General features: G+C 34.8%; 1 protein-coding gene across 3 annotated transcripts in view; it reads left to right on the forward strand.

Annotated features, from left to right (window-relative positions):
• The first annotated feature begins 7,172 nt into the window (after positions 1-7,172).
• The window catches only part of LOC136026875 (uncharacterized), a 37,734-nt gene continuing 18,478 nt past the window's right edge, over positions 7,173-26,428 (forward strand). Inside the window, exons 1-3 of one of the 3 annotated variants that reach the window (XM_065703668.1) lie at positions 7,173-7,291; positions 11,360-11,447; positions 25,460-25,623. In XM_065703668.1, the coding sequence (XP_065559740.1) occupies positions 7,216-7,291; positions 11,360-11,447; positions 25,460-25,623 (328 nt within the window). In that variant the 5' untranslated portion in view covers positions 7,173-7,215. Of the gene's footprint in view, positions 7,292-11,189; positions 11,448-25,459; positions 25,624-26,428 lie in introns of those variants that run through there. The other 2 variants (XM_065703678.1, XM_065703687.1) reach the window with 2 other exon arrangements.

Consider the following 26,428-nt stretch of genomic DNA (forward strand, 5'->3'; position numbering starts at 1 on the left):
GACCTCTTATTTTAAATCCCGACCGGCATTAAGCCTCTGATTTTCCTTTTAAACCAATCTATTGATTTTTAGAGTTTTGCTAAAGCTCATGCCATATGAGCTATTAGCTCTTGTTTTATAAACCATTTGCACATAGTGTCCTTCGATTTATTTAAAAATTTCACTCGGCATTCACTAAAGTTCACATTGACACCCTTACTCTTTTGGAACACAACTGGGTTGAAACATTCCCCCCTTTCTCAATGATAAATCTTTTGTGTAAACTATCGAAAATTGCGCAATTTCCAAATTGCCAAATAATTTGCCGCAAATTAAGCATATTCTTTGTTGTCAATACATATAATTTATCCTTACGTTTTTATCGCTAAAAAAAATATTTTTCAAATTTTACTCCTCATTCCATATAGCCAGGATGCAAACATTGGTTTTCGATTTAGTTCGAAATACCCCTCATCATGACCAGAAAATTTTCATTTAGACCCTTACTCTTTCGGGACACGACCAGGTTAAAACATGTTCCCCTTTCCCAACGGCAAATTCGTGCAAGCAATAAAAATTGCATAATCTATAAATCGTCAAATAATTTACCCTAAATAAGCGTATTCTTTCCTGTCAATTTTTTATCAATTTGTCCTCATGTTTTTTTTTTAATTGATACTTTTTTAATTTACTCCTTCCCCAACTTGACTAAAGGCTAATGCTGAGTGTAATAAAATGCCTCCACTTTTTGCCTTTTTTTGTGATTTTGTCTTTTAAAATCAGGTGACGGTTGAAACCCTGCCATTCAAATTTTTCTGAGTCAAGTTTAGGACCGCCTTCTAAACTCATTTGTATTCATCAAAAGATAATGGCCCCTTTTTATGGCACTTGATATTAACCAAGTGACACATAGCAATCGCATATTCTGTCAGTCTGTCTGTCGGTCAGTCTGTCCCGGTTTTGCTGCTTTAGGCACTTCCAGGAAAGCTAGAAATATGAAATTTGGCAGGCGTATGAGGGACCCGACCAGATTAAATTAGAAATAGTCGTTTTCGCGATTTGACCATCTGGGGGGGGGGAGGGAGTGGCGGGTCGGTTAATTCGGAAAAATAGAAAAAATGAAGTATTTTTAACTTACGAACGGATGATGGGATCTTAATGAAATTTGATGTTTGGAAGGATATCGTGTCTCAGAGCTTTTATTTTAAATCCCAACCAGATCCGGTGACATTGGGGGGAGTCGGGGGAACCTAAAATTTTGGAAAAAGCTTAGAATGGAGGGATCGGGATGAAACTTGGTGGGAGAAATAAGCAGAAGTCCTATATACGTGATTGACATAAACGGAACGGATCTGCTCTATTTGGGGGAGTTGGGGGGGGGGATAATTCAGAAAAATAGAAAAAATGAGGTATTTTTAACTTACGAAGGAGTGATCGTATCTTAATGAAATTTGAAGTTTGGGAGGATATCGTGTCTCAGACCTCTTATTTTAAATTCCGGCTGGATCTGGTGACATTGTGGGGAATTGAGGGGGAAACCTAAAATCTCGGAAAACGCTTAGAGTTTAGGGATCGGAACGAAACTTGGTGGGAAAAATAAGCACAAGTCCTAGATACGTGATTGACATAACCGGAACGGATCCGCTCTCTTTGGGAGAGTTGGGGGGAGGGTTAATTCTGAAAATTAGAAAAAATGAGGTATTTATAACTTACAAAGGAGTAATCGGATCTTAATTAAATTTGATTTTTGGAAGGATATCGTGTCTCAGAGCTCTTATTTTAAATCCCGACTGGATCCGCAGATATTAGGGTGATTTTCGGGGGGAGGGACCTAAAATCTTGGAAAACGCTTAGAGTGGAGGGATCGGGATAAAATTGGTGGTAAAAATAATCATAAGTCCTAGATACGTGATTGAAATAACCGGAACAGATCTGTTCGCTTTGGGGGAGTTGGGGGAGGAGGGTTAATTCTGAAAAATAAAAAAATGAGGTATTTTTAACTTACGAAGGAGTGATCGGATCTTAATGAAATTTGATGTTTAGAAGGATATCGTGTCTCAGAGCTGTTATCTTAAATCCCGACCGAATCTAGTGAAGGGGAATTTGGGGGGGGGTGGAACCTAAAATCTTGGAAAATGCTTAGAGTGGATCGGGATGAAACTTGGTGGGAAAAATAAGCACAAGGCTTAGATACGGGATTGGCATAATCAGAACGGATCTGGTCACTTTGGGGGAGTTGGGGGGGGGGGGGGTTGATTCTAAAAAATTAGAAAAAATTAGGTATTTTTGACCTAAGAAAGAGTGATCGTATCTTAATGAAATTTCATATTTAGAAGGATCTCGAAACTCAGATCTCTTATTTAAAATCCCGACCGGATCCAGTGTCATTAGGGGGGGGGAGCGGAAATTTTGGAAAACGCTTAAAGCGGAGAGATCAGGATGAAACTTGGTGGAAAGAATAAGCACAAGTCCAAGACAGGTGACTGACATAACTGGACTGGTTCAGCTCTTTTTGGTGGAGTTGGGGGGGGGAGGGGGGTAATTCGGAAAAATTAGAAAAAATGAGGTATTTGTAGCTTACGAACGGGTGATCAGATCTTAATGAAATTTGATATTTAGAAGGAACTCATGTCTCGGAGCTCTTATTTCAAATCCTGACCAGATCTATTGACATTGGGGGTAGTTGGAGGGGGAAACCAGAAATATTGGAAAACGCTTATAAATGTCGTAGATATGTGATTAACCGGACTGGATCTGCTCTCTTTGGTGGAGTTAGGTGGTGGGGTTCAGTGCTTTGGCGAGTTTGCTGCTTCTGGACGTGCTATGACGATGAAAATTGGTAGGCGTGTCAGGGAACTGCACAAGTTGACTTGATAAAGTCGTTTTCCCTGATTCGACCATCTGGGGGCTGAAGGGAGAGGAAAAATTAGAAAAATTGAGGTATTTTTCACTTACGAGTGGGTGATCGGATCTTAATGATTTTAATATTTATAAGGACCTCGTGACTCAGAGCTCTTATTTTAAATCCCGACCGGCATTAAGCCTCTAATTTTTCTTTAAAGCAATCTATTGATTCTTAGAATTTTGCTAGAGCTCATACCACATGAGCTCTTGGCTCTTGGCTCTTTCGACCTCGTCACAAGTGCCATACAAGCTCTTAGCTCTTGTTTTATGGCACTTGGTATTTACCAAGTGACGTATGGTGATCGCAAATTCTGTCGGTCTGTCTGTCCCGGTTTTGCTAGTTTAGGCACTTCCAGATAAGCTAGGACGATGAAATTTGGCAGGCGTATCAGGGACCAGACCATATTAAATTACAAATAGTCTTTTCTCCAATTCGACCATTTGGGGGGGGGGGTGGAGTAGGGGGACGGTTAATTCGGAAAAATTAGAAAAATGAGGTATTTTCAACTTACGAACGGGTGATTAGATCTGAATGAAATTTGATATTTAGAAGGATATCGTGTTTCAGTGCTTTTGTTTTAAATCCTGACTGGATCCGGTGACATTGTGGGGAGTTGGAGGGGGAAACCTAAAATCTTGGAGAATGCTTAGAGTGGAGGAATCGGGATGAAACTTGGTGGAAAAAAATAAACACAAGTCCTAGATACGTGATTGACATAACCAGAACGGATTCGCTCTCTTTGGGGGAGTCGGGGAGAGGATTAATTCTGAAAAATTAGAAAAATGAGATATTTTTAACTTACGAAGGAGTGATCGCATCTTAATGAAATTTCATATTTAGAAGGGCCTCATAACTCGGATATTTTGTTTTAAGTCCCGATCAGATCCAGAGTCATTGGCGGGAGTTGGGGGGAGACCGGAAATCTTGGAAAACGCTTAGAGTGGAGAGATCAGGATGAAACTTGGTGATAAGAACAAGCACAAGTCCAAGATACGTGACTGACATAACTGAACCGGATCCACTCTTTAGAGGGAGTTGGGAGGGGGGGGGGGGTAATTCGGAAAATTTGGAAAAAATGAGGTATTTGTAACTTACGAACGGTGATCAAATCTTAATGAAATTTGATATTTAGAAGGATTTTGTGCTTCATAGGTCTTAATTTAAATCTCGATCAGATCCAGTGACATTGGGGGGAGTTGGATGGGGAAACCGGAAATCTTCGAAAACGTTAAAATTGATGTATCTTTATCATATGAATGGGTGATCGAATCTTAATGAAACTTGATATATAGAAAGATCTTATGTCTCAGATGCTCTATTTTTCATTCAAATGGGATTCGGGGACATAGGGGGTTGGAGGGGGAAACAGAAATCTCGGAAACCGGAAATCTTGGAAAACGTTTAGAGTGGAGAGATCGAAATGAAACTTGATGGGAAGAATAAGCACAGGTTCTAGATACGTGATTGACATAATTGGAATAAATCCGCTCTTTTTGGGGGATTTGGTTGGGGGGGGGGTCCAGTGTTTTGGTGAATTCGGTGCTTCTGGACGTGCTAGGACGATGAACATTGGTAGGCGTACGAAGGACCTGCACAAATTGACTTGATAGCAGTCGTTTCGCCGATTCGACCCTCTGGGGGGCTGGCGGGAGAGGAAAAATTGAAAAAAAAATCAGGTTCTTAATGAAATTTGATATTTAGAAGGACCTCGTGTCTGAGAGCTCTTATTTTAAATCCCGACCGGCATTAAGCCTCTGATTTTCCTTTAAAATTAATCTATTGATTCTTAGAATTTTGCTAGAGCTCATGCCATATGAGCTCTTGGCTCTTGGCTCTTCCTACCTCGTCTCAAGTGCCATATGAGCTTTTCAGCTCTTGTTGTACAGTAAGATCTCTTCTGCATAACTAATTTTTGGTAATTACACCGACCGGCCTTAACAAAAATTTTGTTGTTTAAAACAAAGTCAAATAGATTTAGGTGTTTCATTCTCAAAGCATTTCAAAAATGCTTCAAGGGTGCAGCATTGCAATTATATTTAGGGTTTTCATTCTCGAAACATTGCAAAAAAGACCATTTCTCCACTTTTCTCTTGATTTACGTGATAAATTTTCTAAACATTGCGAAAAAAAAATTTAGCGTAAAGAATGGAGAATTAGGGAGAGTTAGTCTCCCTCATATGTAGGATGATTTCGGCGTATTTAAGTTCTAATGTCATTCCTTATTTTTGTTGGAAGAAATTTGACGTTTATTATAGAATTGTGAATTAGAAAGAAATTATCTGTGGGTATTGGTCAAGGAACAGACGTGCACCCAAGGGCGTATTCAGGATATTTTTTCGGATGTTTTAGATAAAAAAAAAGTGCAAAACACATCAAAAATTTATTTATGTATGTATATATTTTTATTACTGTTTTACGATTAAAACAAAAGTTTCTCGGGGGAGGAGGGTGCGATTTCGGTACCCCCACCCCTCGTCCTGGATAAAGCCGTGCTTGTGTCCCTTGTCAGAAGTGCAGCCTACATTATTAATATGCCCTAACATACACTTTAAGTGCTTGCTGGTAAATTCGCACCATTAGGGTGGTTTAAGGAAGACAATGATACCCCTTATCTGAAAAAAAAGAAATAAAAACTTCATTTTTATACCTAGATCCCTCTGTATTTTCTCCACTTGATTTCAAACTAAACTGTTTTTGTTTTACTGAAGATATTACTATCTACTCGCTCAACTAAGAACTTTATTATGTTGCTATTACAGGGCTTAAGTCATGAAAGATACAGAAATAAAATATATGTTCTTGATTGTATTTCTTTCTAGGTTAACCAGGGGAAATATCTTTTGTTTCTTAGAATTTCTAAGGAAACCCCGTTAGAGTAAAACAAAATGTGTGTTCGAAATGGATGGTTCACGAAAATCAAAATTTTACGCGGTGCTCTATTAACCAAACATATTAGAACAATTTAGGTATCTCGTGACTAACTAGACAAGGATAATTGGAATATCATAGAGATACATTTTTTTTTTCAAGTCAAACAGTTCGTTATAACAAACTGTAAGTAAAAAAGATTCGTGTCCGTTGTAACCGAAACTCTAAAAGACGAAATCTTGACAATAAATATGCAAGAAGGATTTCCTTTTGATATGATTCCCCGTGAAATGAATGAATTTTTGAACTTTTGCTGGTCCAGCGTGCGAGAATAGGCTCGGATGTTAAAAAGACTTAGTCGCTAAGACTGGGAATAAGTTTAGGTGAAGAGGTGACGTCAGGTAACGGAGAATTCGACCAAGTGGACGGCTTCACTTACTTCGGTAGTATTACTAGTAAGACGGTGGTTGCAGTGAAGGTATTAAAAGTAGAAAAGCCAAGACCCAGGGTATTTTTCGCATTTGAAAAAAAGCTTCGAAGAATAAGAAGATAAGTCTACAAACCGAGATTGATATATTGGAAGCTACAGTAATGACAGCGGTCATGTATGGTTCTGAAGCATGGGCATTCCAAAAGACGGAGAAGAATTTGCTAGGTGTATTCCAGAGAAACAGTCTACAGATTGTTTTGGGTATCCGTTTGATTGACCGTATTTCAAATAGCAAACTTTACGAAAAATGTGGTTCAATCCCGCTTTCTAGGGCTATAATTAAAAAAAAGTTTGAGATGGTTTTGTTGGCCCTAGGTGGCTTGGTGCCGCAGTGACTTGTTAGCAGTAGTAGTAGTAGCTGTAGCAAGAATTTCATTGTTTTAGTGGTTTTTGTATATTCTTAGCGCTTTACCTGGGACAATCACGGGGGAGGGTGCATTGTCAGAAAAGCTTCCATGGTATTTGGAAATAGTATAGAATATGGAATATACTGTACTACTTTTATTTGTTTAGTATGTTTTATTTGGAAGAGAAGGACCACCATGTATTTACCTAAGACTCCTACCCTAATTTTTGAAAGTTTTCTTTTTCCCTTTTTTCAGTGGAGATTAAAAATAGACTCTTTTTCTACTACTTAATGGACAAGGTGTAAAAATAGAGGTCTGCATCTTTCACTTAAAGAAAAAGAAGAAAACATAGACACGCAGTTGAAAGCACAACGTGACAGATTCTAAGATACAAACAGGACTAAAACGAGATGTAAAAGTAGAGACCTGGAAGATAATTTGAAAAAGGAAGAAGAAAACTGGCTCCATAGTTGAAATGACAACGTGACTTATTATGGGGTACAAACCGGAAAGCGAAAGGTCATCCAAGAGGTCTTTCTTACGTCTGTGACGCAAAACTCAGGGATTTTTAAGCTCTCTTATAATTAAAATTCGCTCATTCTACTAGAGTTTGAATTTGATTCAACATGTCCGTTGTATTCCTACCTTTATTGTTTTCGTTAATGAGCTGTGAAGAAATAAGGTTTAGCAATCCAATTGTTGGTAAGCTTTATTGTTTTATTTATTAGTTTTTTCCCCCTATAATTTGTTTCAACATAGATATAACTTCTGAGGAGTTTAAAGATCTAACTCAGAGACAATGCAATGAAGGGGGGGGGAGGACACCCGCTCCATTTGGCTACGATCTTATGTCTACGGGGGCTTTATTTTTGAAAATTCGTTCGTGTATGCATGGGGTACTGTTTTTGTACAATCTCCCCAGAGCTCAGATCCTTGAGCAGTCCCACTGTTCTTTTCCTCTCGAAGCCAGTAAGTTGGCGCTCTTTATATTTTAATGGGTTTTTCTGAGCCTTTTGGTTTACGATAACAACGAATATACTTTGTAAGATAAGAAGTTTCTTTCTTAAGACGGACAGTTTCTACTTTATAATTATATTTTTAGAATTTTTCTGTTTAATTGTGGTTTATAATTATGCGTTCCCTCTATGCCTATAGATGATCTTGACTTTTTTTTTGGGGGGGGGGTGGGTGTTATAAGGTTGTATTTACTAAATTTTTAGTAGGATGGTTTGTCAAGTTTCTTCACGATTATTCTTATTTCGAAAAGTTTTTTGGCGAATTTTATTGTTTTTTTTTATTGTTGTTATAGTTTCTTCTTTTTTCTTGTTTGTTGATCTGAAAAATTGATAAACAAATTTTGTTAATTCTTTGCAGTTCCCAATCGTGATATCTCGTTTTTTTTCTAATTTCTACTTTGCTGTAAAGAATTCATAGAGTTTTCAGAGCGTGTATTTCGAAGGAGGACGGGCAAGGAAATGACTACGCGCCGTTTGTAAGATCGACACAAAAAAGAGGTAGTTTCACGGGGGACAGAGGGACACTTGCTCTAGGCACAAAAATTTTAGGGGAACAAAACTTCAAGTAAATAATCTAACATTTATAATCATTTTGTAATGTGCAAAATAATTATATTTTTTTTTTAAATAAAATCGTGGGTGCAAAGCAAATTGAATCCGAAAATTTACTTTTTCCCATGACTTTTCTCGTACAAATTGAGAAAATTCAGATTTAAATAAACAATAAATTTTGTTAATAAATGAAAATTTTTTTAAGATTTGGCCTGAAAATTTTCGGGAGAGAGAGGTGGGGGGGGGGCTAATCTATATTTTGCCTAGGGAGCAAGAGAAGCCACAAGCGCCAAGACACAAGACTTTTGATTTTAAATAATGATGAAAAGTAATGCCTATTCTCTGATTAAGTAGCAGAATAGAAGCTCGAATGCCAAATCGATTAGCTCCATAGAGAAACATCAGAGAGCATTGATATATGCTTTGTTCGTTTTGATAATGATTTAAGGGTGATTTTAAATTCAGGGTTATTTCGTGTGCCTTTGAGATTGGAAAACCGGACGCTTTTAATCATGACTTGAATATCCCTTGATTTGTATGTCAGAATTCATGTCAATTTTTTGGTTTGCTGATATGATATATTGCAATGCAATTTTATTTTTATCTTTTATTTTTTATCTTTTATTTTTACCTCTTTTTTTAAATTTTTAAGCGAAATGACGGCAAACTTGCACTTCTAGACAACAATAATCAAATATCGTTTCTCATAAAGTTAATATAGACTCTGCTAGTACAAAAAAGTGACTAAACTCATGACAAAAACATTTAAAGCCAGTCGAGTTGAAACAAAATTAAATAGATAAAAGTATAAATAAAACTAGAAAATGTGTTTAGCGATGATAAATCGTGAGTGAATTCAGTTGATTTGTTTAAATGATTTGTAAAAGAGCACATTACCTTAGTCCTCTATCCTTCCACTTTAGCACCGGTGGCGTCAATTCACATAAATATAGGTGGGGGGAGGGGCAAAATGTATTTTTAAAATCCAGGGGAAGGATTTTGTGTTCTTTTCTAGATCATCTTTCAATGAAAGTACTAAAAAAGAACGGCGTTTTTCAATAAAAACACCAGAAAAGGGCATTTTCCTAAGTCTGGGGGGTGGTGTATCTTGTCATTATTTTAGTTTTGTCAATAAATTACCCATAAGATGTAGGGCATGAAATGCCCCTCCCGAATTGGCGCTTCAGTTCAATTGCAACCTTTAATTTTTTTAGATTCTTTCTAGTAGGGGGAGGGGGTGGGGAAAACAGGGGAGAATCTGGGAGACAATTTAACCTTCTTCTTAAAGATTACGCAGAGTGCATGTCTTCTCGCACACTGAGTACGTTATTTTGTCGTTAGACTATGTTTTATGTTATTTTATGTATGTTATGTTATGTCGTCTCGACAAACCATGTTTTGTCATTGAATTATTTTGTATGTAGTTTTTGATGATTAACCCCTTTTGAACCTCTTTCCGTTCAGCTCGTGATGATTAAATTATTATCATGTCAGTTTCAACAGTAAGACTTTAAAATAAAATGAAAAAGACCAACCATTCAGAAAATATTATTTCTCAAGCTTTTATTTTAGAATTTCATAATTTAGAGTTGCGACATAATTTCGTAACCAAGCTTAATTTTTGGGTTTCGCAATGCATTCGATGCTCGTCATTTCTTCTTTTTAAATACGTTCCCTTTAACCTAGTTTTGTATTTGTTTTTTTGATTTTATCGTGTTCGAGTGAGTTATTGCTGATTTTAAAACTATTCTCTGTCGTCCGATTTATTTTGAATAAAACCGTTCACGGTGGTGAACGGTAAAGGAAGCATGGACCTTGTCAATAGATTCCAAATTGCTGAATGAAGGAATTTCGATAAAAATGTATTCAGAAAAATATAGGAATTTCAGTAAAAAGCATGATCTCGGAAGGGAGGAGGGGCTACCCAAAAGAGTGGTTAAATCTTCAAAAAAATTACATCCCTGGAGTGCAGGTTTCAAGCTCCACAAAAATGCAAAACAAATTCCACGGGATAGTCTTACCAAAGAAGCTGTATAGTATATGCAGAGGGTCCTTTGAACGTAAATTAAAGGTAGTACTGCTCATAAAAATAGTGCCACTGCAAAGTGGCACAATTTTGCACCGCATAACAACAATACTGGCCCAAGTAGGATCAACAAACAGGGGGTGGATCCAAAAAAAAAGTTTCTGCTTTTTACATTTGGCCGATTAAAACACGGCGCTGATTTAGACTTTTTTCTATTGCTTCAATTTTCTAAAAACTAAGAGTGATAATCAGATGAGGTAAGCGATACCTATGTATTATATCGCCAACAGTCAAGAAGTGAAGTTAGGTTAATCCAAACACAGAGTACCAAAACATGATGAAAATACGATATTATAGAAACAAATGTGGGCTATATATTTCCACATTAGGGGGAGGGTAACCTAACCGACCCCCCCCCCCTAATGTGCAAATATATAGCCCGCATTGTATAATTACAATGTATTCTGTCACCCGCCACTTGTTTTCCACTGAGATATATTTCCACATTAGGGGGAGGGTAACCTAACCGACCCCCCCCCCTAATGTGCAAATATATAGCCCGCATTGTATAATTACAATGTATTCTGTCACCCGCCACTTGTTTTCCACTGAGAAACCTTTCCCTGTTTTCCCTGATTCCTAACAATCTTAACAGTAGGCTAAAAATTAATCCAGAAAAGCCAATTTTTAGACGCCTCAAGGAGAAATTTCTCAAAAATATCTTTTACGTTCTACTACCCAAAAGAATAACTCTTGCAATAGTGGTCTGGGGAGGTCTAATCAAATAAGAATAGGTAAGGAAAGAGGGTATTCTACTGGCTTATGTTTTACTTTTGTACAGAGGAATGAACAATTTTTAAGGAAAAAAACATATCTTGTGGAACAGTGCTGTAATAATAGATGATGGACGTCTGATGATTAGTCCTAAAGCTCTTAATACGCATTTCCGACTCATCAAGTGTCAATTGTTGAGACAAGAGCACCTCACCGCCTGCCTGTCCGATGGTTTCAGTGTCAGAGACAACGCAGTGTCAAATTCCGAATTAGGGCTGTCTTTCGCTGGAGCTCTGTCTGCGCACATTTTCTAGGTTCTAGGCGAGTTACTTCAAGTTGAATTTCCAGTGTAATGAGCTATGCTGATGCGTTTTGTGCTTGTTATTTTCTACTTCTTTCTAGTTCGCCCTTTCAATGGGAAACTTATGCCCAAATACGATGGGTCACCGAATGGAAATCATGAAAAAGATGCACAAAATATTAGAGAAAAGTAAGCGAATTTAAGTAATTACCTCCTTATATATTTTATGCCAATTTTTGGAAGCCCCAAGGGTTTCAACATAAAAATATTTTTTGCCCTGTAGGTCTATATATAAAAATCCCGATTTTCAAAAAAACTTGTTTAATCAAAACTATCAAGTTTTTATGCCCGTACCACATCTTTGTCAGTGCTGCCACGTTAAGCAGTGAAAATAAATAAGTAAAACTATTTAATTAAATTGGGCAACGCTTTTCGATCATCTATAAAAACTACATTGTCTATTTGAAAGCAAGGATAACTCAAAGAAAAGCTATTCTTTCTTAAGCTGTTTCGTGCTGTAGGTTTTTAGCTTTTTTTTTTTCACGATTTTCCACTCATGTTCTCTTTTTTTTTTTATTTTAGCGCCCGCTACTACCAGTGGCTATATAACTGCAGATGGGGCAACATTTAATTCCAAATTTTCTCTTATTTTTAAAACATATATTGTAGTTTAAGATTCATTCAAGCAATTCAAATAATCAGATTGAATTTTCACTGTCTTTGGTATTGTAAAGGCTAATCTTTTAACAAGAAACAATTATATTTATTGATATTAAGAGAAGAATTATTTTGATATTCAGTACGAAAAGGCATTAAATAAAATTAAATGCCTTTTCGTACTGAATAAAATTAAATTGCCTAAAGAACAAAAAACTGGTAACTGCAAAAATATTTGTATATATTTTAACAAGGGATTACAACAATTCCAAAATCTTAAAAAAGAAAGCTAAAAGTTTGAAAATTAGCAGAAATTGGTGTTAGAAATCGAACTTGCTGTCATAATCGAACATCTTTCAGTACACTCAGTATGAAAAGATATTAAATTGCGGAAAGAACAAAAAAAGGGTAATAGCAAAAATATTTCTATATATTTTAACAAGGGATTACCGCAATTCAAAAACATAAAAAAGAAAACCAAAAGTTTGATGAACTGTATCATTCTCCCCCCCCCCCACCAAAAGAGTGAACGTATCGTTTTATATCTATGACGCATACAACATTACAAATGGAAAGTATTTAAGACATGAGACAAAGTTAAAAATTTTGTAAGTTCAGCTCAGAATCGTTAAAGTTGTTATGTAAACAGCAAAACTGTTACCCGCTTTACGCGGAATTTGACTCTTGTCGCGTAATTTTGAAAATGAATGTGCTCATTGAGGTATATGGCCTATATTTTTTCCGAAAACGCAAGTTAAACATTGGCGCAAAGTTAAATTTTTGCAGCCCCCTTCATATTCTGTAGTATTCTGTTCTGTTTGATTAAATTTTAATAAGGCTCTGTACTTCCATGTGAGAAAACTTACTTTTATCGGTCAATTTCTAGTTTGTTTATAGTATATTGGCTATAGGCTGGACATTAATTTACTTCAAGGTAGATTTTTATAGGCCTTTCCAATGCCTTGAACCGAATGGCTATATCCTAGACCTAAGGATTGCTTCATGGCTATTGACCAATACTATACCTAATGTCAAATCTTACCCTATAAAACGCTCTAACAGGCTGGCTAAGTTTCTTGTATTGCTTTTCAATTTTCACTTTAGTTTTTTCTCCTTAAGCATTTTTCGGCTTACATGTTTCTGTCGGCTTTCACAAACTGAAAACTGGGAGTCAAGGCTGCCCTACTAGGCCATTAGTACCTTTCGCTGGATCAAATAAACAAGTAAAAAAAAAAGAAATCCAATAGAATTTGATTCCTGAGAAAAGTGAAAAGAATCGTGGAATATCCCTCACAATTAACTTGGAACAAAGAATTTTTATGACGAAAGGAGATTCGATGAAGTTTTTGTCTGTTGAACGTTGCAAAAGTTTTATAGTTTTTAATTTCACCAAAGTACCAATAAACACCTTCATAGAGTTTTATAGCTTTGGCTCGTGAAGCAACTGTAAAAATTTCTTTGCCATTCTGTTAGAAGATCTGTTATACATTACAAAGTGACGAATATTAAAAAAAAGAGAAGGAAGAAGAAAGAGAGAGAAATAGAGAGAAAGAGAGAGAGAGACGACACAGTGACAAACTGCATGCTAGATACTTGCTCTTTCTTCATTTAGAAATCTGATGAAAATTTCTAGAAGATAAAGAAATTATTAATTACTACCATTTCGTTAAAGGCTTCAAGGATTTTAAAAGAAAGGGTATATCACTGACTTTCCAAAAGACACCAAATATGTACAATATATATATATATCTTATATATATAAAAATAAGTTGTGTGTGTGTCTGTGTGTCGAGTGACGTCATGTTTGTGTGTCGACTGACGTAATATTTGTTGACTGACGAAATTACAGACCGGGACATCGGGACACAAATGACGACCGGGACACCGAGACATCTATCTATCTTATATATATATACTAGCTGTTGGGGTGGCGCTTCGCGCCACCCAAACACCTAGTTGGTGGGGGCGCTTCGCGCCCCCCCAAGCCACCCCGCGCGCGTAAGTCGTTACGCGCCATATTAGTTACGCGCCATTGTAGTTGTGTCCCTATGTCCCACCTGTGAATATATATATATATATATATATATATATATATATATATATATATATATATATATATATATATATATATATATATATATATATATATATATATGTTTTTAACTACGTAAAACTTGCGAATATACAACATTCTTTGCTGTCCCATTGTCTGTGCATATAAATAGATTGTCAGGTTTACCGACTCTTGAACATGCAACATATACAATCCGTATTAAGATCTATACCTCATGATTCTAATGATTGCCCTTGAGCTTTGTTGATGGTGATTGCTAATCGACCATTCCCTGTGTCGCCGTCGTCATTTATATATCCCCCTGTGCCCCCCGGCGTCCCCGTTGTAGTTGTGTCCCTGTGTCCCGGTCGTCATTTATATTCCCTGCGTCCCGGTCGTCATTTGTGTCCAGGTGTCCCAGTCTGTGATTTCTCTTTGAGTGTCCCGGGCGTCATTTGTGTCCCGGTGTCCCGGTCTGTATATACATTCGTTTTTGAATTGATCTTTTTTTTTTTAGTTTTTAGTTTTATACCTTTTTTTTAGTTTTTTTTAGTTATACCTCATGATTCTAATGATTGCCCTTGAGCTTTGTTGATGGTGATTGCTAATCGAAAATTCCCTGTGTCCCCGTCGTCATTTATATATCCCCCTGCACCCCCCGGCGTCCCCGTTGTAGTTGTGTCCCTGTGTCCCGGTCGTCATTTATATTCCCTGCGTCCCGGTCGTCATTTGTATCCTGGTGTCCCGGTCTGTATATACATTCGTTTTTGAAATGGTATATGATGAAATAAATTTTTGTATTTTTCCCCTTTTTTTCTTTTTAGTTTCTTTTTTGGTTTTTACTTTTTTTTATTTTTTTTTTATTTTTTTAGTTTTGTTTTTCTCCTTTATTTTTCATTTTTTTTCCTTTTTTTATTTTTTTTATTTTGTAGTTTTTTTTTTTTAGTTTTATAGCTTTTTTAGTTTTTTTATTAGCTTTTAGTTTTTTTTTCTTTTTAGTTTTTTGTAGTTTTTACCTTTTTTTTAGTTTTTTTAGTTTTTTTTTACTTATATCCTGGTCGTCATTTATACTCCCTGTGTCCCGGTCGTCATTTGTGTCCCGGTGCTTTGTTGATGGTGATTGCTAATCGAACATTCCTTGTGTCCCGGTCGCTTTCTCTTTGAGTGACCCGGTCGTCATTTATATTCCCTATGTGCCGGTGGTCATTTGTGTCCCGATGTCCCGGTCTGTAATTTCGTCAGTCGAAAACATGACGTTATATATATATAAATAAGTTGTCTGTGTGTCTGTGTGTCGAGTGACGTCATGTTTGTGTGTCGACTGACGTCATTCTTTCGACTGACGAAATTACAGACCGGGACATCGGGACACAAATGACGACTGGGACACCGGCACATAGGGAATATAAATGACGACACTCAAAGAGAAAGCGACCGGGACACAAGGAATGTTCGATTAGCGATCACCATCAACAAAGCACCAGGACACAAATGACGACCGGGACACAGGGAGTATAAATGACGACCAGGACATAAGTAAAAAAAACTAAAAAAACTAAAAAAAAGGTAAAAACTACAAAAAAACTAAAAACTAATAAAAAAAACTAAAAAAGCTAAAAAACTAAAAAAACTGAAAAAGAAAAAATAAATAAAACAGGAAAAAAAAAGAAAAATAAAGGAGAAAAACAAAACTAAAAAAACGAATGTATATACAGACCGGGACACCGGGATACAGATGACGACCGGGACACAGAGAATATAAATGACGACCGGGACACAGGGACACAACTACAACGGGGACGCCGGGGAGCACAGGGGGATATATAAATGACGACGGGGACACAGGGAATGTTCGATTAGCAATCATCATCAACAAAGCTCATTAGAATCATGAGGTATAACTAAAAAAACTAAAAAAAGGTAAAAAACTAAAAACTAAAAAAAAGACCAATTCAAAAACGAATGTATATACAGACCGGGACACCGGGACACAAATGACGACCGGGACACCGGGACAAAAGGAATATAAATGACGCCCGGGACACTCATAAAGCTAAAAAATGACGACCAGGACATAAGTAAAAAAAACTAAAAAAACTAAAAAAAAGGTAAAAACTACAAAAAAACTAAAAAGAAAAAAAAACTAAAAACTAATAAAAAAAACTAAAAAAGCTAAAAAACTAAAAAAGAAAAAATAAATAAAAAAGGAAAAAAATGAAAAATAAAGGAGAAAAACAAAACGAAAAAAACAAATGTATATACAGACCGGGACACCGGGATACAGATGACAGCCGGGACACAGGGGATATAAATGATGACCGGGACACAGGGACACAACTACAACGGGGACGCCGGGGGGCACAGGGGGATATATAAATGACGACGGGGACACAGGGAATGTTCGATTAGCAATCACCATCAACACAGCTCAAGGGCAATCATTAGAATCATGAGGTATAACTAAAAAAACTAAAAAAAGGTAAAAAACTAAAAACTAAAAAAAAAGACCAATTCAAAAACGAATGTATATACAGACCGGGACACCGGGACACAAATGACGACCGGGACACCGGGACACAACTACAAAGGGGATGCCGGGGGGCACAGGGGGATATATAAATGACGACGGCGACAAAGGGAATTGTCGATTAGCAATCACCATCAACAAAGCTCAAGGGCAATCATTAGAATCATGAGGTATAGATCTGAATACGGATTGTTTTCCCATGGACCATTATATGTTGCATGTTGAAGAGTCGGTAAACCTGACAATCTATTTATATGCACAGATAATGGGACAGCAAAGAATGTTGTATGTTCGAAAGTTTTACGTAGTTAAAAACATATACATAGGGACACAACTACAATGGCGCGTAACTAATATGGCACGTAACGATTTACGCGCGCGGGGGGGGCTTTCCAAAAGACACCAATTACATTAAATATATATAAATCTCTCTGACAAACCTTGAATTTCTGCCACAATAATAATTTAATTTATTGAAAAAAAAATGTCATCTCGTTGGTGAAATTCCAAATGAATACCTCCAAAGCAATATCCCAATGCCTTAAAGATTTGATCATGCTACCACAAGAAATTTCCAAGTGTACAAATTTGAACAATTACGATTACATTGGTGTAATTTCAAGAAAATGAAGATGGGAGGACAAAATAGAGATTCCGAAATCTAGGGGCCAATTTTACTGTTTTTTCATTTTGTTTTCGATGCAAATATGAAAAAAGGCACTTTAATTAAAATAAAAAACATTATTTTCGAAATTTGTAAGATCTCTCCCCCCAATGACGCCATTGACCCAATTGACGCCCAAGATCTCTTCCCTTTCTCCCCCCTATGACGCCATTGACTTCGAGATTAATTTTACTTTCCAAGAGTGCAGGGTGACAAGCCAAGATTTAATTCTCCCTGAAAATGGAATCTTGTACATCAGATTCTGCTAAAAACTTGTTTTTAACCTTAAACTACAGTTAAGAGACAATATAAGACTCGTATCGTCTTTACTTATCGTCGATATTAGACAATCGACGATACTTATCGACGATATCTATCTATCTATATATATAAAAATAAGTTGTTTGTTTGTGTGTCTGTCGACTGACGTCATGTTTGTGTGTCGACTGATGTCATGTTTGGTCGACTCACGTCATTATAAGGATTGAGCTGTATGTCGTCATGAATTTGTTTGTCGACTGACGTCATGTTTGTCGACTGACGAAATTACAGACCAGGACACCGGGACACAAATGACGACCGGGACACTCAAAGAGAAATTACAGACTGGGACACCGGGACACAAGTAACGACCGAGACACAGGGAATATAAATGACGACCGGGACGGGGACGCCGGTGGGCACAGGGGGATATATAAATGACGACGGAGACACAGGGAATGTTCGATTAGCAATCACCATCATCAAAGCTCAAGGGCAATCCTTAGGATAATGAGGTATAATTCTGAATACGGATTGCTTTTCCCATCGACAATTATATATTGCATGTTCAAGAGTCGGTAAACCCGACAATCTATTTATATGCACAGACAATGGGACAGCAAAGAATGTTGTATATTCGCAATTTTTACGTAGTTAAAAACATATATATATATATATATATATATATATATATATATATATATATATATATATATATATATATATATATATATATATATATATATATATATATATATATATATATATATCTATATATATAAAAATAAGTTGTCTGTCTGTCTGTGGATGGATCAGGTGACGTCACCTGAAAAAACTGGATCAGGTGACGTCAAAACTGAAAAAACTAAAAAAAGGCAAAAACTACAAATAAAACTAAAAACTAATAAAAAAATAAAAAAGCTAAAAAACTAAAAAAACTAAAAAAGGCAAAAACTACAAAAAAAAACTAAAAACTAATAAAAAAGCTAAAAAACTAAAAAAAACTAAAAAAAGGCAAAAACTACAAAAAAAACTAAAAACTAATAAAAAAAAATAAAAAAGCTAAAAAACTAAAAAAACTAAAAAAACTAAAAAAAGGTAAAAAACTAAAAAAAACTAAAAACTAAAAAAAACTAAAAAAAAGGAAAAAACTGAAAAATAAGCTAAAATAAAGGTAAAAACCAATAAAAAACTAAAAAAAAAAACTGAAAAAACTAAAAAAAGGCAGAAACTACAAAAAAAACTAAAAACTAATAAAAGTAAAGCAAAAAAAGCTACCGGAAAATATAAAAAAGGACTAATAAAAAAAAAAAAGCTAAAAAACTAAATATAAAAATAATAAAAAAAAACTAAAAAAAAGGAAAAAACTGAAAAATAAGCTAAAATAAAGGTAAAAACCAATAAAAACTAAAAAGAAAAAAAGCAAAAAACTAAAAAAAATTTTCATCTAAAAAACTAAAAAAAACTAAAAAAGGTAAAAACTAAAAGAACTAAAAAAGAAAAAAATAAATGACGACACTCAAAGAGAAAGCGACCAGGACAAAAGGAATGTTCGATTAGCAATCAACAAAGCAACGGGACTAAAAAAGAAAAAAAAGGAAAAAAATAAAGGAGAAAAACAAAACTAAAAAACGAATGTATATACAGACCGGTACACCGGGATACAAATGACGACCGGGACACAGGGAATATAAATGACGACCGGGACACAGGGACACAACTACAACGGGGACACCGGGGGAAACAGGGGGATATAAATGACGACCGGGACAAAAAAACTAAAAAGAAAAAAAACTAAAAACTAATAAAAAAACTAAAAAATCTAAAATCTAAATAAGCTAAAAAAGAAAAAAAAAGGAAAAAAATAAAGGAGAAAAACAAAACTAAAAAACGAATGTATATACAGACCGGGACACCGGGATACAAATGACGACCGGGACCCGGGACACAGGGAATATAAATGACGACCGGGACACAGGGACACAACTACAACGGGACACCGGGGGAAACAGGGGATGTAAATGACGACCGGACACCGGGACAGGGAATGGTCGATTAGCAATCACCATCAACAAAGCTCAAGGGCAATCATTAGAATCATGAGGTATAGATCTGAATACAGATTGTTTTCCCATGGACCATTATATGTTGCATGTTCAAGAGTCGGTAAACCTGACAATCTATTTATATGCAAAGACAATGGGACAGCAAAGAATGTTGTATATTCGTAAGTTTTACGTAGTTAAAACCATATATATATATCTATCTATATTCACAGGTGGGACGACCAGGACACAAGTAAAAAAAAAAATTAACAAAACTAAAAGAAGGTAAAAACTACAAAAAAAACTAAAAAGAAAAAAAAACTAAAAACTAATAAAAAAACTAAAAAATCTAAAAATCTAAATAAACTAAAAAGAAAAAAAAGGAAAAAAATAAAGGAGAAAAACAAAACTAAAAAACGAATGTATATACAGACCGGTACACCGGGATACAAATGACGACCGGACACAGGGAATATAAATGACGACCGGGACACAGGGACACAACTACAACGGGGACACCGGGGGAACAGGGGGATATAAATGACGACCGGGACAAAAAAACTAAAAAGAAAAAAAAACTAAAACTAATAAAAAAACTAAAAAATCTAAAAATCTAAATAAGCTAAAAAAGAAAAAAAAGGAAAAAAATAAAGGAGAAAAAGAAAACTAAAAAACGAATGTATATACAGACCGGGACACCGGGATACAAATGACGACCGGGACCCGGACACAGGGAATATAAATGACGACCGGGACACAGGGACACAACTACAGCGGGGACACCGGGGGAAACAGGGGGATGTAAATGACGACCGGGACACCGGGACAGGGAATGGTCGATTAGCAATCACCATCAACAAAGCTCAAGGGCAATCATTAGAATCATGAGGTATAGATCTGAATACAGATTGTTTTCCCATGGACCATTATATGTTGCATGTTCAAGAGTCGGTAAACCTGACAATCTATTTATATGCAAAGACAATGGGACAGCAAAGAATGTTGTATATTCGTAAGTTTTACGTAGTTAAAACCATATATATATATCTATCTATATTCACAGGTGGGACATAGGGACACAACTACAATGGCGCGTAACTATTATGGCGCGTAACGACTTACGCGCGCGGGGGGCTTGGGGGGGGCGCGAAGCGCCCCCACCAACTAGGTGTTGGGGTGGCGCGAAGCGCCACCCCAACAGCTAGTATATATATATATATATATATATAATATATATATATATATATATATATATATATATATATATATATATATATAAATATATATATAAAAATAAGTTGTCTGTCTGTCTGTGGATGGATCAGGTGACGTCACCTGAAAAAACTGGATCAGGTGACGTCAAAACTGAAAAAACTAAAAAAAGGCAAAAACTACAAAAAAAACTAAAACTAATAAAAAAAATAAAAAAGCTAAAAAACTAAAAAAACTAAAAAAAGGCAAAAACTACAAAAAAAACTAAAAACTAATAAAAAAGCTAAAAAACTAAAAAAACTAAAAAAAGGCAAAAACTACAAAAAAAACTAAAAACTAATAAAAAAATAAAAAAGCTAAAAAACTAAAAAAACTAAAAAACTAAAAAAAGGTAAAAAACTAAAAAAACTAAAAACTAAAAAAAACTAAAAAAAAAGGAAAAAACTGAAAAATAAGCTAAAATAAAGGTAAAAACCAATAAAAAACTAAAAAAAAAAACTGAAAAAACTAAAAAAAGGCAGAAACTACAAAAAAAACTAAAAACTAATAAAAAAGTAAAAAAGCTAAAAAGCTAAAAAACTAAAAAAACTAAAAAAACTAAAAAAAGGTAAAAAACTAAAAAAAATAAAAAATAAAAAAAAAACTAAAAAAAAGGAAAAAACTGAAAAATAAGCTAAAATAAAGGTAAAAAACCAATAAAAAACTAAAAAGAAAAAAAGCAAAAAACTAAAAAAAATTTTCATCTAAAAAACTAAAAAAAACTAAAAAAGGTAAAAACTAAAAGAACTAAAAAAGAAAAAAATAAATGACGACACTCAAAGAGAAAGCGACCAGGACAAAAGGAATGTTCGATTAGCAATCAACAAAGCAACGGGACACAGGGAGTATAAATGACGACCAGGACATAAGTAAAAAAAAAACTATCTATATATATAAAAATAAGTTGTCTGTGGATCTGTGGATCGTGGATCAGGTGACGTCACCTGAAAAAACTGGATCAGGTGACGTCAAAACTGAAAAAACTAAAAAAGGCAAAAACTACAAAAAAAACTAAAAACTAATAAAAAAAATAAAAAAGCTAAAAAACTAAAAAAACTAAAAAAGGCAAAAACTACAAAAAAAACTAAAAACTAATAAAAAAGCTAAAAAACTAAAAAAACTAAAAAAAGGCAAAAACTACAAAAAAACTAAAAACTAATAAAAAAAATAAAAAAGCTAAAAAACTAAAAAAAACTAAAAAAACTAAAAAAAGGTAAAAAACTAAAAACCTAAAAACTAAAAAAAAACTAAAAAAAGGAAAAAAACTGAAAAATAAGCTAAAATAAAGGTAAAAACCAATAAAAAACTAAAAAAAAAACTGAAAAAACTAAAAAAGGCAAAAACTACAAAAAAACTAAAAACTAATAAAAAAAGTAAAAAAGCTAAAAAACTAAAAAAACTAAAAAACTAAAAAAACTAAAAAAGGTAAAAAACTAAAAAAAATAAAAAATAAAAAAAAACTAAAAAAAAAGGAAAAAACTAAAAAAAAAGGAAAAAACTGAAAAATAAGCTAACATAAAGGTAAAAACCAATAAAAAACTAAAAAGAAAAAAGGAAAAAACTAAAAAAAATTGTCATCTAAAAAACTAAAAAAAACTAAAAAAGGTAAAAACTAAAAGAACTAAAAAAGAAAAAAATAAATGACGACACTCAAAGAGAAAGCGACCAGGACAAAAGGAATGTTCGATTAGCAATCAACAAAGCACCGGGACACAGGGAGTATAAATGTAAAGGAGAAAAACAAAACTAAAAAACGAATGTATATACAGACCGGTACACGGGATACAAATGACGACCGGGACACAGGGAATATAAATGACGACCGGGACACAGGGACACAACTACAACGGGGACACCGGGGAAACAGGGGGATATAAATGACGACCGGGACAAAAAAACTAAAAAGAAAAAAAACTAAAAACTAATAAAAAAACTAAAAAATCTAAAAATCTAAATGAGCTAAAAAAGAAAAAAAAAGGAAAAAAATAAAGGAGAAAAACAAAACTAAAAAACGAATGTATATACAGACCGGGACACCGGGATACAAATGACGACCGGGACACAGGGAATATAAATGACGACCGGGACACAGGGAAACAACTACAACGGGGACACCGGGGGAAACAGGGGGATGTAAATGACGACCGGGACACCGGACAGGGAATGGTCGATTAGCAATCACCATCAACAAAGCTCAAGGGCAATCATTAGAATCATGAGGTATAGATCTGAATACAGATTGTTTTCCCATGGACCATTATATGTTGCATGTTCAAGAGTCGGTAAACCTGACAATCTATTTATATGCAAAGACAATGGGACAGCAAAGAATGTTGTATATTCGCAAGTTTTACGTAGTTAAAACCATATATATATATATATATATATATATATATATATATATATATATATATATATATATATATATATATATATATATATATATATATATATATATATATATATATATATATATATATATATATATATATATATATATATATATATATATATATATATATATATATATATATATATATATATATATATATATATCTATCTATATTCACAGGTGGGACATAGGGACACAACTACAATGGCGCGTAACTATTATGGCGCGTAACGACTTACGCGCGCGGGGGGGCTTGGGGAGGGCGCGAAGCGCCCCACCAACTAGGTGTTGGGGTGGCGCGAAGCGCCACCCCAACAGCTAGTATATATATATATATATATATATATTATATATATATATATTATATATATATATATATTATATATTATATATATTATATATATATATATTATATATATATATATATATATAATATATATATATATATATATATATATATATATATATATATATATATATATATATATATAAGTTGTCTGTGTGTGTGTTTGTGTGTGTGTGTATCGAGTGAGGTCATGTTTGTGTGTCGACTGACGTCATGTTTTCGACTGACGAAATTACAGACCGGGACATCGGGACACAAATGACGACCGGGACACCGGCACATAGGGAATATAAATGACGACTGGGACACTCAAAGAGAAAGCGACCGGGACACAAGAAATGTTTGATTAGCAATCATCATCAACAAAGCACCGGGACACAAATGACGACCGGGATACAGGGAGTATAAATGACGACCAGGACATAAGTAAAAAAAAACTAAAAAAACTAAAAAAAAGGTAAAAACTACAAAAAAACTAAAAAGAAAAAAAAACTAAAAACTAATAAAAAAAACTAAAAAAGCTAAAAAAGGGGAAAAATACAAAAATTTATTTCATCATATACCATTTCAAAAACGAATGTATATACAGACCGGGACACCGGGATACAAATGACGACCGGGACACAGGGAATATAAATGACGACCGGGACACAGGGACACAGGGACAGGATGGAATGACGATAGATAGATATATATATAAATAAGTTGTCTGTGTGTCTGTGTGTCGGGTGACGTCATGTTTTTATGTCGACTGACGTCATATTTTTCGACTGACGAAATTACAGACCGGGACATCGGGACACAAATGACGACCGGGACACCGAGACATCTATTCTATATATATAAAAATAAGTTGTCTGTGTGTGTGTGTGTCGAGTGACGTCATGTTTGTATGTCGACTGACGTCATGTTTGTTGATTGACGAAATTACACACCGGAACATCGGGACACCAATGACGACCGGAACATCTATCTATATAAATAAAAATAAGCTGTCTGTGTGTCGAGTGACGTCATTTTTGTGTGTCGACTGACGTCATGTTTGTTGATTGACAAAATTAAACACCGGGATATCGGGGTTGCGCGAAGCGCCACCCCAACAGCTAGTCTATATATATAAAAATAAGTTGTCTGTGTGTGTGTGTGTGTGTCGAGTTACGTCATGTTTGTGTGTCGACTGACGTCATGACGACCGGGACACAGGGACACATCATTAGAATAATGAGGTATGATCTGAATACGGATTGTTTTTCCCATGGACAATTACATGTTGCATGTTCAAGAGTCAGTAAACCTGACAATCTATTTATATGCATAGACAATGGGACAACGAAGAATGTTGTATATTCGCATGTTTTACGTAGTTAAAAACGTATTCACAGGTGGGACGCAGGGACACAACTACAATGGCGCGTAACTAATATGGTGCGTAACGACTTACGTGCGCGGGGGGGGGGGGGCTTGGGGGGATCGCGAAGCTTCCCCCCCCTGCTAACAGCTAACAGCTAACTAGCTCTTACTACTAACAGCTAATAAGACAATATTTACTTATCGTCTCTTGTTTACAGCCCCAAACATAAGTTGACAAAGGAAAAAAATGATAATTCATTGTGATAATTTTTAGTTGGCAATAAGTGATTCTCCACGGCTTACTTTTTGTATTTTTTCTTTCATTTAATGTTGTCTCTTTTAATTGTCCAAACATGCAAGCTATATTCATACATCACCGCATAGCATAAGCCTGTTAATTAAATTGTATTACAATGGCTTTCGTCTAAAATTAAACTAAAAGGTCAGAGATAATTGTTTTTATTTGTCCTAGTTACAATCTCCGGTAAACAAAGTAAAATAATTTTTTTGAAATTTATTAATCTTTCCATTTCATTTTTAAGAATTTGAGCTCTTTATAATATAAAAAAACACTTTATAAAAACTTTGTTTTCTAAAAAATTTTATGACAAATTATAATTTTTCTCAATTGTAAAACTTTTAAAACTATTTTAAGAAAACGTTCTAGTATTCGACAATCCCGACTTGACGATATCAAGAATCAAATGATGGGTGTATTTGGGCCAAATCGAACAATCCCTGTATTCAATTTCAGCCAATTAAAATGGGAGATGAATGTTCCACAGAAGGCTCAGAAGATGATTCAAATTTTACCATCATGTAAGTGTATTTTTACTTCTTTTTTTCAATGTCCTTAACTTTGGTATGTTCAACATGTGGCCACTCACTGCTGGTCTTGGTAAATATTAAAATAAAAACAAGTTTTTTGAAATGAAAGTAAGGAGCGACATTAAAACTTAAAACGAACAGAAATTACTCCGTATATGAAAGGGGCTTTTCCTCCTTGACACCCCGCTCTTTACGCTAAAGTGTTTTATTGTTTTAAAAAGTAGAGTCGCGAGAAGGAATCAAACTTTAGCGCAAGGAGCGGGGTGTCGAGGAGGAAAAGCCCCTTTCATATACGGAGTAATTTCTGTTCGTTTTAAGTTTTAATGTCGCTCCTTACTTTCATTTCAAAAAATTTGTTTTTTTTATTTAATTTCTGAAAGTTTTTGAATTAATGCATGTCTGATTTTGGCTCTCCGTACATAAATTATTAAAATGAAATTTGCATATTAATTCTTTTTTTGGCTAAATGGCTTTCTCTTAGTTTTGGTCAGACGATTTCGAGAAATAAGGGGTGGGGAAGGAGGCTTAGTTGCCCTCCAATTTTTCGGTTACTTAAAAAGGCAACTAGAACTTTTAATTTTTTACGAACGTTTTTATTAGTAAAAAATATACGTAACTTAAGAATTAACTTACGTAACAAACTTTATATTCTTATATTTTTGATTATATATATGAGGGGGTTTGTCCCCTCGTTAATACCTCACTCTTCACACTAAATCTTAAGTTTTGTCCCAATTCTTTAAGAATGACCCCTGAATCAGAAAGGCTGTAGAATAAATAGTTGAAATTACTAAAA

Source organism: Artemia franciscana, chromosome 1 (assembly GCF_032884065.1).
Source record: "Artemia franciscana chromosome 1, ASM3288406v1, whole genome shotgun sequence".
Taxonomy (NCBI): Eukaryota; Metazoa; Arthropoda; class Branchiopoda; order Anostraca; family Artemiidae; genus Artemia; species Artemia franciscana.